This window comes from Oryx dammah, unplaced genomic scaffold (genome assembly GCF_014754425.2).
Source record: "Oryx dammah isolate SB20612 unplaced genomic scaffold, SCBI_Odam_1.1 HiC_scaffold_18, whole genome shotgun sequence".
NCBI lineage: Eukaryota > Metazoa > Chordata > Mammalia > Artiodactyla > Bovidae > Oryx > Oryx dammah.
The window spans coordinates 12674686-12690854 of NW_024070202.1; the positions used below are offsets into that span (position 1 = coordinate 12674686).

Consider the following 16169-nt stretch of genomic DNA (forward strand, 5'->3'; position numbering starts at 1 on the left):
CATGAACCAAGTTTAGGCTGAAAAGCCAAGATACTGGATATATTGTAGAATGAGAAATGAACCAAAATGATGGTATGATTTTCAATGGCATGCCCAAACCATGAATGTAGGTAGAAATTCATGCTGAACCATTATCAATTTATTTAGACAGAAATGATACCTTATAGATTACAAAATCCATTTACGGATTTAAGCTTAATTTTATAACTAGCTTGACAAAATCAGAGATTACAGGTATCTCTGACGTATTCTGAATGTAAGCCTGGCGACTCTATCACGATTTTAGAGAAATATATTTTACTGCTACAATGAATTATGTGTGAAATATTGTAAGACTAAAAAATAACAGTTTTTACCCTTAAACAGGGATAGTTATTTTAAAAGATGGACCTCTAAGATGCAAGAATATCATTTGCATCTGAAGATGACAATGCACTCTGAAATTTACAAACGTAAAATAAGCAGTTATAACTAACGTTTTGTAAACAAGTGACTCATTACTGTCAACATACTTTTCTTATTAATACTGGTACAGAAACCAGTATGAGTAAAATATCCTTTTATGCTAGAGTTGTGGGTAAAACCAGGGCTTCCCAGGGGGCACTAATGGTAGAGAACCCACCTGCCAATGCAGGAGACCTGACTTGGGTTTGGGAAGGTACCCTGGGTAGGAATGGAATTGCTCTTCTCTTACTTTGCCTATTTCATAAAAAAATTATTCTAGGACTCCCCTGGTGGCACAGTGGGTAAGAATCTGCCCGCCAATGCAAGGAACACAGGTTTGATCCCTGATCCAGGAAGCTTCCACATGCCTCCGAGCAACTAAGGCCCTGTGCTAAACCTACTGAAGCCTGCATGCCCTAGAGCCGGCACGGCACAGCTGTTGAGCCTGCAGGCTGCAGCTAAGGAAGCCCGCATGCCTACAGCCTGAGCTCTGAAATAAATGAAGCCGCTACAACGAGAACTCCAGGTGCTGCAGCCAGGAGTAGCCCTCGCTTGCTGCAACTAGAGAAAGCCCTCAGGCAGCAACGAAGACCCAGCACAGCTAGCAATAATAAACAAGTAAATAAAAATTACTCTAGAGACCTCCATGTTTCTTCTATTCTTTTCTCTCCCTTTATGAACTTCTGGTAACACACCATCAACCAGGTGCTTTCATGCTATAAATCAAGGAGTGATGAGCTGTTTCAGACTCAGCTTAGTCAATTTTCTTTCATTTTAAAACTTGATTCAGACTTGATTTAGGCTTAATTTCACAATTACACCCAATATTTCACATTCACATATGAATAATTTAATTATTTGAATAGATACTCAGAATATCCATTATGAAAACTGAAAAAATTACATTGATAAAACTCCTAAAACAAGGTAGAATACATTTTGTACTTCTTATTGTACTAATCTTATGGTCCTTTCTTATTAATTGCATTATTATTGGTTACAAAGGAAATAAGAATAACAGCCCACAATATTCTACATGATTTGTAAAACAAATCACATAAGAAAATAAAAATTCCCATCTTCCCCAAATATACTGCATTTTGGATGTCTTGTATGTCAGTACTAAACTTCACCTAACACTGACCAGGGATTCCTTGGTGGCTCAGTGGTAAGCAATCTGCCTACAATGTAGGAGACACAGGAGACGCAAGTTTGAGCCCTGGGTCAGGAAGATCCCCTGGAGAAGGAAATGGCAACCCACTCCAGTATTCTTGTTTGAGAAACCCATGGACAGAGGAGCCTGGTGGGCTACAGTCTGAGAAAAAGTCAGACTGGACTTAGCTACTAAACAAAAGCACTGCCCCAGTCCCTTTCCAATTAGCAAATGCAAAATTTATGACCTCTTATCCCCTACACATTAATGATCTATTGAACTAAGGTTTGACCCTTCAGTTCAGTTCAGTTCAGTCGCTCAGTTGTGTCCAACTCTTTGAGACCCCTTGAATCGCAGCACGCCAGGCCTCCCTGTCCATCACCAACTCCCGGAGTTCACTCAGACTCACGTCCATCGAGTCAGTGATGCCATCCAGCCATCTCATCCTCAGTCATCCCCTTCTCCTCCTGCCCCCAACCCCTCCCAGCATCAGAGTCTTTTTCAATGAGTTAACTCTTCGCATGAGGTGGCCAAAGTACTGGAGTTTCAGCTTCAGCATCATTCCTTCCAAAGAAATCCCAGGGTTGATCTCCTTTAGAATGGATTGGTTGGATCTCCTTGCAGTCCAAGGGACTCTCAAGAGTCTTCTCCAACACCACAGTTCAAAAGCATCAATTCTCCTTATAAAGACAAAATACCTTTCCTAATTTAGAGAAGTGCAAATGCTGTCTATGACAGCACCATTCAATAGAAATTTCTGTGATGAAAATGTTCTGTATTTATACTGTTCAATAGGGTAGCCACCAGCCACATGCAGTTACTCAGTCTTTCAAATGTGGCTAGTGGGACTAAGGAACTTAATTCTCTTACTTATTTTTTTAAGTGTTTTGTTTTGTTTATTTTTGGCTTTACCAGGTCTTTGTTGCTGCCCGGGCTTTTCTTTAGCTGTGGAGAGCGGGGCTACTTTCTATAGCAAGAGTTTCTCACTGCAGTGACTTCTCTTGTGGAGCACAGGCTTTATTTAGGGCTGGCAGGCTTCAGTAGTTGTGCCCCCTGGGCTTTGGAGCACAGGCTCAGTAGTGGCGAACCGCTTTAGCTGCCTCAAGGCATGTGGGATCTTCCCAGATCAGGGATTGAACCTGTCTCCTGTGTCAGCAGGCAGATTCTTTACCACTGAGCCTCCAGAGAAGCACAGAACTTAATTTTAAATTGTATATGATTTAAGTTAAATAACCACATGTATTGGATTAGTTAGTAGTGGTCTAGTAGTCCCTTCAAACATTCAGATAAGTGTTAGAAATGGAAGGTGGATAATGGGCAAGGCAGGAATCTAAAATTATGTTTTAAAAACTCTGTCATTCATCACTTCACTATGAATTTTTCCAGAAGGTTCATATTAAAAAAAAAAAAAAGAAACCCAAACCAACCGAATTCTTTAGGCTGCTTTTCTGCATGAATCATCTTTTTTGTAAAGAGGTGTAAGACTGGTTTTGTTGCCAGCTCTGCCCCCTCATCTACAGATAGAACTCAGTGATTAGGTTCCTGCATTTATTTAAGTTATTCTCCTAAAAAACATGGTTTCCATACTGCAAATAAATGACAGGAACTTTTCCACTCATTTACCCCAGACTGCACAAATGTTCTTTCCAAAAGTGGAGACTGGAACCACAGCCCCCTCACATTGCCTGTTACATCTGTTTATGCTTATAGAAGTGACATCCACGTCGTAGACAGAGAATGCCAATTCCTTGGGAAAGCACCCAGAATTTGGTGAGGCTTGAAGAAAAGAAAAAAAAAACTCCACTGTTCAAAATAAGAGATACATAGAATTGAGTAGCGACAAAGCTCTTTTGAAATTAAATAAGAAAAGATTTTGCTTCAAGAGTATATAGCTTCTGCGTACAGACTGGCCAGAGTTCATATGTAGCTATAATCACTTTCTAGTGATAAAGCTGTGTGCTCAGTCATTCAGTTGTGTCTGACTCTTAGCGGCTCCATTGACTGTAGCCTATCAGGCTCCTCTGCCCATGGAATTTTCCAGGCAAGAATACTGGAGCGAGGTGCCATTTCCTTCTCCAGGGGATCTTCCCGACTCAGGGATCGAACCCTGTTCGCCTGCATTGCAGGCAGATTCCTTACCACTCTGCCACCTGGGAAGCCCTAGTGAGAAAGCCGTAGGTAAGTTACAAAACCTAAATCTGTTTTCCCATCTGTAAAAATGCAGGTAATTATGGTTCCCTTGGAAAAACTCATGTAAGGCTTTAAAATGGACAAAAAGCTTATTGAGTGTCCTTTCAATGGAATGCTGGATGTTATCACAGCAGTAGTCACCAATCTTTTTGGAACCAGGGACCTGTTTAGTGGAAGACAGTATGTTCAGGGACTGGATTGAGGGTGATGGTTTCAGGATGATTTAAATGCATTATGTTTACTGTGCACTTTTATTACTTCACTTTATTTCTATTACTTCAGCTCCACCTCAGATCATCAGACATTAATTAGATCCCAGAGGGAGGCTGGGGACTCCTGGGATTCTTCATGGTTCTACAGTACTTTGCACCTTTGCCTGCCTTTGACTATAGACTTTTTACCATTCTATAAGCCCTAGACACTTAAGGATACTGTGAATGGTTCTTATCTGTAGAAATACAAAATCATTTTGTTCCTGAAGGGATACAGTTGATTTCTACCCTGTATGGGAGATAATTCAAAACATTACATTTTAATGTCTTATTAACTAGTTTTACCTCTTTTCTGATTTTCCATAAAGTTTTGTTCTTCACATTGTCATTTGGACGGGTTATATCTTGGTGTTCCCTCCCTAACTGATGAGTCAAATAACATTTTTGACACATCTTCATTTTACATTTGTATTAGAGTATATTTTTACCTTCTTGAAAAATTATCCTTAAAAGTTCCTACTCCATTTTTTTTTTTTTTTGAGGATTGGTTTAAAGGTCTTTATTGACAGTCATGATAGATTTTATATTTTGCAGGAAGGCTGTAACACTTCCTGTATTTTTGATGGGGAAAGGAGGGGGTACTGAGCATTTATAAAAGGGGTGGGGGGTTGGGCGGGAGAGTCTGAAATAACTCTTCCCTGACGATAAAGCCAGAAGAGTTCCTCCTCTCTCTTTTTAGAAGTGGCGCCTTAAGGTCAAGGTGGGTGTTAGGTGAGGCGCAGCGGCCTAAGTGGCGGCCATTCTGGATCTAGGCCTAGGGATTGGCCTTGCAGGCCAGGAGCGTGGCCCAGGGTTTTAGATGCCCTGGGGTCATGGGGTTAACTGCAGACTCTGTGGGATGGGGCCCCAAGAACCCAGTTCCCGCGGCACCAAGACCCGAGCCGAAGGGCAGGCCGTGCCCCAAGCCCGAGGGGCCCTTCGCCCACGGCGCGGGGCTGGGGGCGGGGTGGGGCGGCCTCGCCTCGGGCCGGTGCTTTTCGCCCTCCGTTGGCCGCCAGAGGCTCCCTCTCTCCCTCTCCTGGGATTTTGCTGCCGGGCTCCCTCTCTCTGCGGCCCTAGAGTTAATCCCATCAGCCGAGGTGAGGCACCTGTTACCCCGGGCCTTCCTCACCCCCGCGGCCTCTCCCCCATCCCACCTCGGCTCCGCGGCCGGCCAAACGGCCCGGCGCGGGCGGTCGCACGTGGGCGAGGCCCCTGCCCCGACCGGGACCCCCGCCCCAGGCCGGCCGAGAGTGCGAGCGCCTCGGGGCCCGGGCCGCCGCCCGCCCGCAATGGCGTTGGGCAGTGCAGCGCGCCTCCCCGGGCCGCCCTCCGCGGGCCGGGCGCGCGTGGGGGCCGCGGCGCGAGTGGAAGCGGCCGCCGCAGCCGCCCTCCGCGCTGCGCCGTGAGGAGCGGGTGGAGGGGCGGCGAGCGGGCCGGCGCCGAGCCGAGTTGCGGCCACCGCGGGGCGGGGGGCGCCTCGGAGGAGGGGGTGGGAGCCACGGCCGCCTGACCCTCCCCGCCGGCGGCGGCTCCGGCTCGGGTAAGGGGGAGGCTGTGCGCGGGGCGAGGAGTTGGGGAGGGTGGAGATGAGGAGGAAAAAATCGGGATGTACAAAGGCTGAGTTGCAGGCTGAGGGTGGGGGTGGGTTGCGGTTGGGGAGCGATAGGTTGAGGATCAGAGGCATTATCAGTGGGATCTATTGTCTCCTGGCACTCTGGGACGAAAAACAAAGGGCTTTATTAGCATTACCCTGTAATTTTTTTTTTTTAAATGTGGCTGGGGAGCTCGGCTTTCCCCGAGCCACGCCGGCATCCGCCTGGCAGCCGCCCGGAGCCGCAGCCAATGTGTTAGGACTTCAGGTGCTTCTTGGCACAAAGCTAGTCCGCGACCTCCTACCATAGCGCTTGGCGTCACCTGCTCTCCCGGCCCTGCCCCTGCCCCTGCCCGGGGGGCCGAGGGATTGCGTCCCGAACCAGGCTTGGGAATCGGCTGCCTCTCAAGTTGGTGTTATTTATGTTTGTCTTTTGTGAGGGCAGGTTTTGAATCCCCCGGCGGCCCCATCGCCCCCGCCCCCGCCTCTTCGGGGTTTGGAATTGGCGGGGGCGGGAGTGGGGTGTGAGGGTGGGGGTCGGGGGGGAGGGTGTGAAGGCTGAAACAAATGTCAGGGTAGAAGGAGATTGTCGATGCCTGACAGAAAAACAGGCACCACACTCTGAAGCCTTTCTTGTTTGTCTGCATGGGCCATGCATGCGTGCTGGGCCAGGAGCCCAGTTTGGTTGGAGACGGTTTCAATGAAAGTGTGTGCTTCCTCATCCGATGGAGCGTGCGGGTGATAGGGCTCGGCCTAATATTAAACAAAACAAAACAAAACAAAAACAAAATGAAAAATCTTTAGAACTACAGTGTCTGCTCCACAGCGGATCTTGAAGTATTTGCTGGCATATTGATGTAAAACCCAGCTGTGGGCTTGAGGAAACCGGCCAGCATGCATTGCGTTGTATTCTGAGCTTGTAGTAAGTTAGAGGCAAGTGTAATAAACAAATCAGGGCTGTGAAAAGAGGTTTCATGGTCTGTTTACCTTCTGATCGTCACGTTCTCATACATTGATTCCCCTGATATTGTATATCCCACTCTATAATTAATAATGTTCACTCTTAGGAAACTTCCAAATATTTGATATGGTTCTGAACTTGGAGTGAAACTTACTGCCATTTAAGAACGTTATTATGCTTGTTTTGGTCTGAAATTGCACTAGGGTTGCTTTGGGGCTGATATAGACGAGAATATTGGACCAGAAAGAATGGAATAAGCCGCTGTAGGCATGTTTTGGAGTTTGTAAACATAGATTCTGAACTTTTAATTATGCTTGTACAAAAAGAATAAGTTCTACCCGATGTGGGGAATCTCAAGTGAATTTCATTTTTCTGGATAGTTTGATGATTTCTTAAAGATCTGGGGACTGCTGCTTTCTTTTAAGGTCATTCACAAAACCAACCAAAACTGGGGCTAAAGTATTGCTTTCAAGTGTACTTATGTGTCACTTGTATGTGTGTGTGTGATTTTGGTGTGTGTGTGGGGGGGTGTCCTCAAGTTATGTTTGAAACAGTTTTGTTACCCAAGATTGATCAGAGTTATTACTTTTAAATTCTTGACTTTGAAGTTTCCAGTTTAAAAAGTAATTTCTTAGTTGACATGTGGCTAAGCCACTTTGAAAAATGTATTAATAGTTGACTAAGCATAAATTCAAATAAGTAAATGAATTCAGAAATTCATTCTTTTCTGTTACAGATGAACCTGTAGTCTTGCTTTGAAAAAGCCATTTTGTGTAACTCTTGACTGAATAATTTCCTAATACACCTGTTGGGAGGATCACTGACACAGTATGCCATTTGAGAGGTACTTTTTCTTGACCAGATACTGGTGATTAGAGAAGAGAGGTGTTTTGTTTTTTTGTGTTTTTTTTTCCTGATCATTATGAACATTGGCTTTTCACCCCTGAAGTAAAAATGTTGAAAACCGAGTCTTCCGGTGAACGTACCACGCTCAGAAGTGCCTCTCCTCACAGGAATGCATATAGAACTGAGTTCCAGGCTTTGAAAAGTACCTTTGACAAACCCAAGTCAGATGGGGAACAGAAAACAAAAGAAGGTGAGGGCTCCCAGCAGAGCAGGGGGAGGAAATATGGCTCCAATGTCAACAGAATTAAAAACCTATTTATGCAGATGGGTATGGAACCCAGTGAGAATGCCGCGGTCATTGCCAAAACAAGGGGCAAGGGACCCTCATCCCCTCAGAGGCGAATGAAGCCCAGAGAGTTTCTGGAAAAAACAGATGGCTCGGTCGTGAAGTTGGAGTCCTCTGTTTCAGAACGAATTAGTAGATTTGACACAATGTACGATGGCCCTTCATATTCTAAGTTCACAGAAACTCGCAAGATGTTTGAGAGAAGTGTGCATGAGTCAGGACAAAACAACCGCTATTCCCCAAAGAAGGAGAAAGCTGGAGGGAGTGAACCTCAGGATGAATGGGGTGGTTCCAAGTCCAACCGAGGCAGTACTGATTCCTTGGACAGTCTTAGCTCCCGGACCGAGGCTGTCTCCCCAACTGTGAGTCAACTGAGTGCAGTATTTGAGAACACCGATTCCCCCAGTGCCATCATTTCCGAGAAGGCTGAGAACAACGAGTACTCAGTGACTGGGCATTATCCCCTGAATTTACCATCTGTTACCGTTACAAACCTTGACACCTTTGGACACCTTAAGGATTCTAATTCGTGGTCTCCTCCAAGCAAGCACAGTGACGGCGCAGAGGATGCTCGGAAGAGCAGCACAAGCCCGGGACTAGAGGTGGCTTCGAAAAGTGCCTCTCTAGCTTCTGTGCCCAGTGAGGAGGCGCAGCAGAGCACGGCAGCCGAGGGCCCCGCATCTAACCAGGAGGCTCCCGACCGAACCGACAGACACACCCCTGAAGAACCTGGTGCTGAAGGCGAGGCAGTGCCAGAGCCTGAAATCCCTTCACCACAGAAGGAACCTTCCGAAGACGCAGAAGCTCGTTTGGTGGAGAGTGAGGCAGCAATGCAAAGGAAGAGAGAACTTGCAGGTGGTGATTTCACCTCTGCTGATGTATCTAGGTTCGCTCGTGAAAAGGAAGTATTTGACGAGCTGCATCATTTTGGGAGCTCCCCTGTTTACATGCACAGTGACTATAATGTGTATAGGGTGAGATCCAGGTATAATTCAGACTGGGGAGAGACAGGTACTGAACAGGAGGAGCAGGAAGATAGTGATGAAAGCAATTACTGTCAACCTGATGTGGAATGCTCAGAGATCGCTGGCTTGCCAGAAGAAGAAGACATCCCAGCAAACAGGAAAATTAAGTTTAGTAGTGCTCCAATTAAGGTAAGTATATTTTCTTAGTTTGTTTTTGGAGTTGTTGTCCCCCCGACCCCTAAGTTTTTTTCTTAGTATTTGGGCCTAACTCTATGTAGACGAGGACTGACAACTGTAAAAACTACCAGGTTGTTGATACACATATGTTGTCTGGTGATTTTAGGAGTTTTGAGAGCTGTTTCTTGATGTGCTTTGTAGCTGTGTAAACAGCAATATTGAAGTTGAAGAAGTTTGGGGGTTGTGAGATACATACCAGTGGACTGGAGTACGAATGATATGAACCCTGAAAACCAGGAGTGTTAGTTTGAAGGAGAATTACTTCTTTAACTAGTTTTACTTGAAATTCTCCATAAATAATAAAAGTATCTAAATGTAAACCCTATAGGATTTGAGGTATCATGTATAAAGGGAGAGTTATGATAACCTTGAAATAATATTCTTTATTTACTTGCTTAAAAAATCTGAGTTATCCCTTACTGAAGTGTAAGTGGATTGTGAGGAATGCTGGAATTTTTTTTTTTTTTTTGTACTGCTCCTTGATAGTGAATATTTGATTCGTGGAAATATGTTAGCGGACTTAACTACTTAAGTTGGAAAGCTATGACTCTAAATAGCTTTGAGTTCAGAATTTGTTATATGCTTTAAAATGGAATTGTTTGAAAGGATGTTAAATTGATTTGCCATTCATGGATTTATTTTTACCTCTTAAAAACTGGATAAATGCCAGTTGAATTCAGATGCTCTGTTCTAATGACTTCACTTAGTTAACATTTGGAATAGAAGAATAGCACACACACAAAAAAATGCATCCGCAGCAAGTGGTGAAACATTATTAGCTGATAGTGGCGGTGGGGCAGGAGGTGTTTGGTTGAGTATCAGCATCTCTTGGAGTGCTTTTTCAAAGTGTCCTTGCCCATCAGCTGAGTCCCAAGGTGCTGGCATGCCCTCTTAGGGGAATCTAGAGGGCTGTGGTGGCAGAGTATGTAGTTTGCAACCACTTTCTAGGGACTTTTAGCTCACACAGTGTGTGTAGATGATAGAATTAGATATGTCATTTTCTTAAATTTTCTTCTCAAAATCTAAAGCCACTGTCTATTGTTATTTCCATCTTGTAAAACTTTCATAGAAGGCTGTAAGATATGTTATTTACATAACAAAGATAAATATGACCTTTCTGTAACTGTGAAATTCCTTCTTGAAATAAGCTAATAATCTGTGAAATTATTTACTGGTGTTAACAGGCAAACTTGCCTTTCAGTAGTGTAAAGCAAAGTTTTGGGTCAGAATGGGCCATGTCAAGTTAAACTATGTTTAAAATAACTTCTGGAGCTATGAATCTAGTTTCTAAGGAAAACTAAATTTCTTTGCTGCTCTTTTCCCACCTCCCTTTGTCATTCTCTCCCCTACCCCCAAGTTGTAGGCACCCTCTTTAGAGGTCCCTTTCCCTCAGGCCCGTCCAGCCAGCTCCTAAATTTCATTGTTCAAGTCCCCTTTGCAAGTGCTCTCATTTGAGCACCATCTTTCTACCCCTTAGGAAGAAAGCAACAAGATTAAATTGTTACACATCCAGCAAGGCAGGAATAACTGAAATGAACTCTTCAAGGAGTTTGTTAAAACCAGTGACCAACTCCCTAATGGGGAATAGCAGCTTACTAAAATTTATCAACCCAAATGGAGCACCAGCCTTGAATTTGGGTCCTGTACTGCACAAAACATAACTGCAGTTATTGGTTTTTAAAGTTACTGGTTTTTAAACTGCAGAATGGATTTTAAAGGATTTATCACTGAAACTTGGATGTTCATATGTGAACAAACCAGGGTTTAGGGTATGATATTTTGAAGTCGAAGTCATTTCTTTTCTGCCATTGCTTATAACAATAAGCGTTTTGACTCTTAATTTGCACATTGCAGACTGTATTTCACATAAGAAGGAATGAAATAGAGGACATACGTTTAATGCTTTCCATTAAGAGCATGGATCAAGCATTAGATTTGTGAACGATAAGGCGCTGCGTTTTAGTGGGCAGTTAACTGTACTAGTTGGAGTGGATTAAGTCTGCGAACAGAAGATACATTCTTAGCCCTTTGTAATGAATGAGACAATTACTCTTTTCTTGTTCCCATTGTTTAACATGTAAGTGGATTCACTTGGAAATCTTGAGAGCTACTTTCCCACTGGTGGTGGTGATGATGGTAGTGTTTAGATTATTCTCCAATTAAGATTTTTGCTCAGAGAGTGGTAATAATGTTTATTGAATGCTTGTCAGATGTCTACTCTCATGCTGTTAGCTGCAGAGGACACAAAAATCTATAAGGTTACCTCTTTCTCTGTGAGCTTGTGGAGTCAATTCTTAAACACATGGCATTTAAAACCCATGAAACACAGTGTAAAAACCTGTGCTGAAGTGTCTAATGTCGTTTGAGTACTTTAGCCATTTTTGGCTATACTAAACGTGTGGTGTGAATAGTTTTCGATAGGTCATTTGGAAGGGAATACACTCAGCCATTCTCTATGGGTGTTTCCTTATTCTTTTTATAAATATTTCTTTATTGGAATGGGAAGTTGTGTGCTTTCCAACATAAATCTTTTCCTTTGAAACATAAACACATTCCCTGTTTCAGAAGTAATGACAAGCATATTCCTTACAGAAATGATCTTTAGAACTTTTACATTCTTTTCCTGATACTCTCGTCTTATTCTTCACTAAACATTCTCAACACTTTGGCCTCCTGTTTTAGAACTTGTTTATGACCTTTATGTATGTGACAGTGTCCAGTTTCTATTTTAGTTCTTCTATAGATGTTTTAAATTGATGTTTCCCTAAGATGTCTTAATCTGGATCTAGAAAAATGTCAAAATAATAGCCGATCTTTCCTGTGTATGTATATCCTTTATATATAATTGTTGATGACTTTTAGAAATGGTCAGATTGTTTCTTAATGGATAGATTAATGTGCTTCATTGTGTCATGGAAAATTAGAATGAAATTAATAACAGAAAATATAAAATCCAACTTTGGAGTTTGGAATGAGGGAGTGTTATGAAGATATGCTGATTTGATATATGGAATTATACGTTCATTCTCAAGAATTTGTCAGAATCAAGGAACTGAATAAAATTTGTCTCAGATAAATCAAAGAAAGGGTGACATTTAAATTAAAAAAAAATTATTTCAGAACATTTATTGAGTCCTTACTATGTGTCAGGAACAGTGAAATACAATCAATACATAAAATTACCAGAGCTGATGAAGTCAGGAACTGGTGGCTGGTGGGAAGTATACAGCCCATTAGTGTCACTCCGTAGGTCATTCTGTTCCCCTCTGTTCTTGGATGACCCAAGTCGTCACTGCAGTCTTGTTAAGAAAGTCAGGACCCTTTCTCTGTTTCTGGCAGTCTCAGGTCCTTCAGATCAGTGTCCTTGAAACACAGTGTATCGGAAAAAGTGTATTTTTGTAATTCCCAGCAAGACAAAAGTGCTGGATTGGTGTTGAGATACATTATGCTGTACTTTTCTCTGTGTTTTCTCAAGTTGCGTGGAGTTTGACACAGATGGAGTTGAATGAGAGTCACCAATGGCTGCAGTGTTGCTCTAAGCCGTACATGATGGTTGTTGAAAATGGATTTCTTGGCATTTTCTCCCTGTTCTGGGGCTGTGAGTTATTTTCAGGGGGGTACATGAGGCCCTTTATTCAGGGTGGTGTTCTGAGCATCATTCTGACACCCAAATTTCTGTCTTTGTGCAGTTTTCTCTAACAGTCCCGCTCAGTGCTTCTAAACTTGAATTTGCATTATCAATCACTCAGGGACCTTTTGAAATGCATATTTCTTTTTCAGTAGATGTTTTGTAGGAAATTACCTTGATGCAGTAGTTAGCCTCCGAGTACACTACCAGCTATCCCAGAGGTATGGAGTAGACAGGCTCAGCCACCAAATTAAGATGCTTGAAATCATACGATTTATCAAATCAGTTTAAAACACACAGCCAAAAGCAAGAGGAAAACCGTGGAGGCTGGTGAGGAGAGGGGTGGTAAGTTAACGAGCTTAAGGAGATTGAAAGGAGATTGAAAGGAAGGACCTGAGTCCTTTCACTTTTTGGTAGCTGAATCCTGGGTACACAAAATTCATGTGTCCTGTGTCTCGCATGTCAGCCTTTGCCACTGATGTACCTGCTTATGAGGACTAGAGTTGAGGAAGAACTCTGCACAGACTCGTGATGCCCTGGGCATCTTACTTCCTGGGATACATACTTGCTGAATCGAAGAGAGTGGGGACAGGTACACTTAGATACAGGTGTAGGTTTACCAGTTTGCCTGCTGATGAGCCGTGGGGGTATTTGCGTTTCTTGGTGAGAACACCTGAGGGTCCAGAATAGCCTCGTACTGAATGTGCTTCCTGGAAGGCTGATATGGAGATGACATCGCTGTCAGTCCAGAGATGGCACGACAATGGCTTGGTCTTGCCATTCCTTTCTATTTTGGAATATCTTGCAGGTTACTGACTTACCTAATTTTAACATGTCTTGTGACTTTTCTCTCGGTCTTACAAGCTCTCATTACTGTGCTTAACTAAGTCACTGAGTGTTAGCTTACTACCATCAGTGATGATAACTTCTTAAGAGTTTCATCCAACCCATTTATTTTCTTGACCTTTATAAATAGAATTTCATATTCCCAAGCAATACCACAGACTCTCACAATAGTAGGTCTGGGGTGAAATTTTGCATTTCTGACAAGCTCTCACATTGGTGCCGATGCTGCTGATCACCAGACCACTATTTGGAATATGATTTTGAAGTATAATCTTTTGGCTTCTGAATGGGGCTTGTAACAAAATTTGCTCTTCAGATGGTTCTGCTGTAGCTGCTTGTATGGAAAAATATTCTTTGAAGCTGAAACAGGTGTAAACTTGTTTCTGGATGCCAAAGTGGATTATGGTCTCTAAATTCATAAGGAGTTTGGGTCATTAAAAAGTCATATTTTCGACTCTGTGTGGTCTAAATTTTTAATTATAAAAGGACAGGAGGAGAAAGTTCTTGACAGACTCAGAAATTCTATTTCTTTCATTCTTTTGGAAACCTAAATTTAAAAGCTTCTAGGGAGAGTATAAGAATCATCATTTTGTGTAGCTTGCTTTTTTTTGGATAGCATTCAAACTGAGCTTCCTTTTAAAATTTGGTGTTTTATAAATTATGGTTTATAACCAGGCAAATATATCAAAGGTATTAATGTGCTGTGTAAAATCAAATAATGAATAGTTATTGAGTGACCCCTTTTCTAATACTGCATATGTGTATACTAATAGCTTTTTCCCTCCCCTGAAATTTGGTCATTTAATATTTAAATGAGATTCTTTTCTATAGCAGCCTATTACAGATGTTTGTAGAAATTTATTTGTAGTAGAAAGGTTTAAAGTGTCTTCCTTTTTGTATCATCAACAATATTTTTGTTCCCCTCTAAATTACCTCACAAAGGATGCTGATTGTTGCGGTAATGAACTTTAAAGAAAAAAGGCTGAATTTGAGGAAAATAACTTTCTATTATGTCATCCATCCATTGTTTACTTTATTAACCTAGTCACATGCCTGTCAACAGTAATCTGATTTAAATCTCTTCTGCATTAGATTTTTTCCTAACATCTTCTTCACCTAAAAAAGAAAAAAAGACTTCAGAATTTCTATAGAAAAACGCAATTATATACAGGATAAATTTTGTATAAGCAAATCAACTTATGTTTAGTTCTGAATATCACTTCTTCATTTTTGTGCTATTATCTAATTTACTTAATATTTTTCCTTAATTTCCAGTGCTCTTCATTTTGAATCTTTCATTTTTGTTCTTTTGCTTCATTATAGTCTCCGGTTTTCATTTTGAATAGAAAAAAAAGTAACTTTTCAAGTAATGCTTCACATTTTTTCTTTCTGGTCACTTTAAAAAATTACCCTGGTTCTAATCGCTTCATCTTGGTTTGTGACATAGAAACTTAAAGATGAAAAATACTTAAGGGTAATCTAGTGTAATTTCCTCCTCACTTCAGTTAGCCCTTCAATAGCATATTGCTGACGGATGATCATTCAGCTTCTGCCTGAATAATTCCACTTATGGGGGGTTTATTATTTTGCAAGGCAAAAGGAAAGTTAGAAGGAGGGGCATGCTGTGTGCGTACTCATATATTTCCTTATTTTCATTTGTCTTTAATTGGCAGGGCTTTTTTGAGATAAAATTTAAATAACATCAGATTCACCATATTCAAGTGTACAATTCAGTGGTTTTCAGTATATTCACGATGTTGTGCAGCCAGCACTATTATCTAATTCTGGAATATTTCCATCACCCTAGAAAGAAGCCCTGTGTCTGTGAGCAGTCATTCCCAATTCCCTTTCTTCCCACATCCTTTGGCAAACACTTAATCTACTTTCTGTCTCTATGGATTTGCATCTTCTGGACATTTCATATAAATGGGATCAAGGGCATGCTTTTTAAGAGAATGTAGGAGACACAGTGAGCAAGTCTTGAGCTATGTTAAAATTTAGGATACCATGTGGGCAGCAGGCTATAGGAGGAATGTCTAGAGGGCAAGGATAAAGGACTTTATGGATGGTGACATGTTCTCCAGATGAAATGACAGGATGTGGGGGCCACAAATGTTGCCTGCCTGTTAATGCAGTTTCCTGGAGAGAAAGAAGACAGGAAGCTGAGATAACAGCAGGATCCAGAAAGGGTTGAGGATATTTGTTAACTGAGGAAAAACAGTGTATGGGGCAAAGAGGATGGTCAGAATCACTGCCTAACTTGGGACACTGCACTTTTCTTCACGTAATCTGAAATTGCCGTTGACGAAGCTAAGTGATTGCTTCAGCACAGGGTATCTTTAAAGGCACAGCAGCGGTGATGCCAGTTTTCATCCTTACATTGGTCTTTTCTTGACATGTTCCCATGATCTGATTTATTTCCACCCTACTGCTCTTATGTTCTTGCTTCTCTTCTTTTATGTTGATTGGAATTGTTCATGGACGAACTTCACTCTTTATTTTAAAACTTCTCCTCCTTCAATATTTCAATATAGATTTTATATGCCATTCTAACTATTATCTCTATAAATGATGTATGAAAGTCATTTTGGGCAGGCACTTAATTTATTGCATATTGTCAACTAAAGTACATTATATACATCACTTAAATATTACTAACTGATAATGAGAATAACACCAAACATTTCTTTTTTTTGTTTGTTTTAAGC

At 41.9% G+C, this 16169-nt stretch overlaps 1 protein-coding gene across 16 annotated transcripts in view; it reads left to right on the forward strand.

Moving 5' to 3' along the window:
• Positions 1-5030: 5030 nt before the first annotated feature.
• The window catches only part of PPP1R9A (protein phosphatase 1 regulatory subunit 9A), a 349172-nt gene continuing 338033 nt past the window's right edge, over positions 5031-16169 (forward strand). For 13 of the 16 annotated variants that reach the window (XM_040260454.1, XM_040260457.1, XM_040260466.1 and 10 more), the window contains exons 1-2: positions 5031-5138; positions 7330-8939. In XM_040260454.1, coding sequence (XP_040116388.1) covers positions 7548-8939 — 1392 coding nt within the window. In that variant the 5' untranslated portion in view covers positions 5031-5138; positions 7330-7547. Of the gene's footprint in view, positions 5139-5539; positions 5582-5618; positions 6042-7329; positions 8940-16169 lie in introns of those variants that run through there. The other 3 variants (XM_040260456.1, XM_040260455.1, XM_040260461.1) reach the window with 3 other exon arrangements.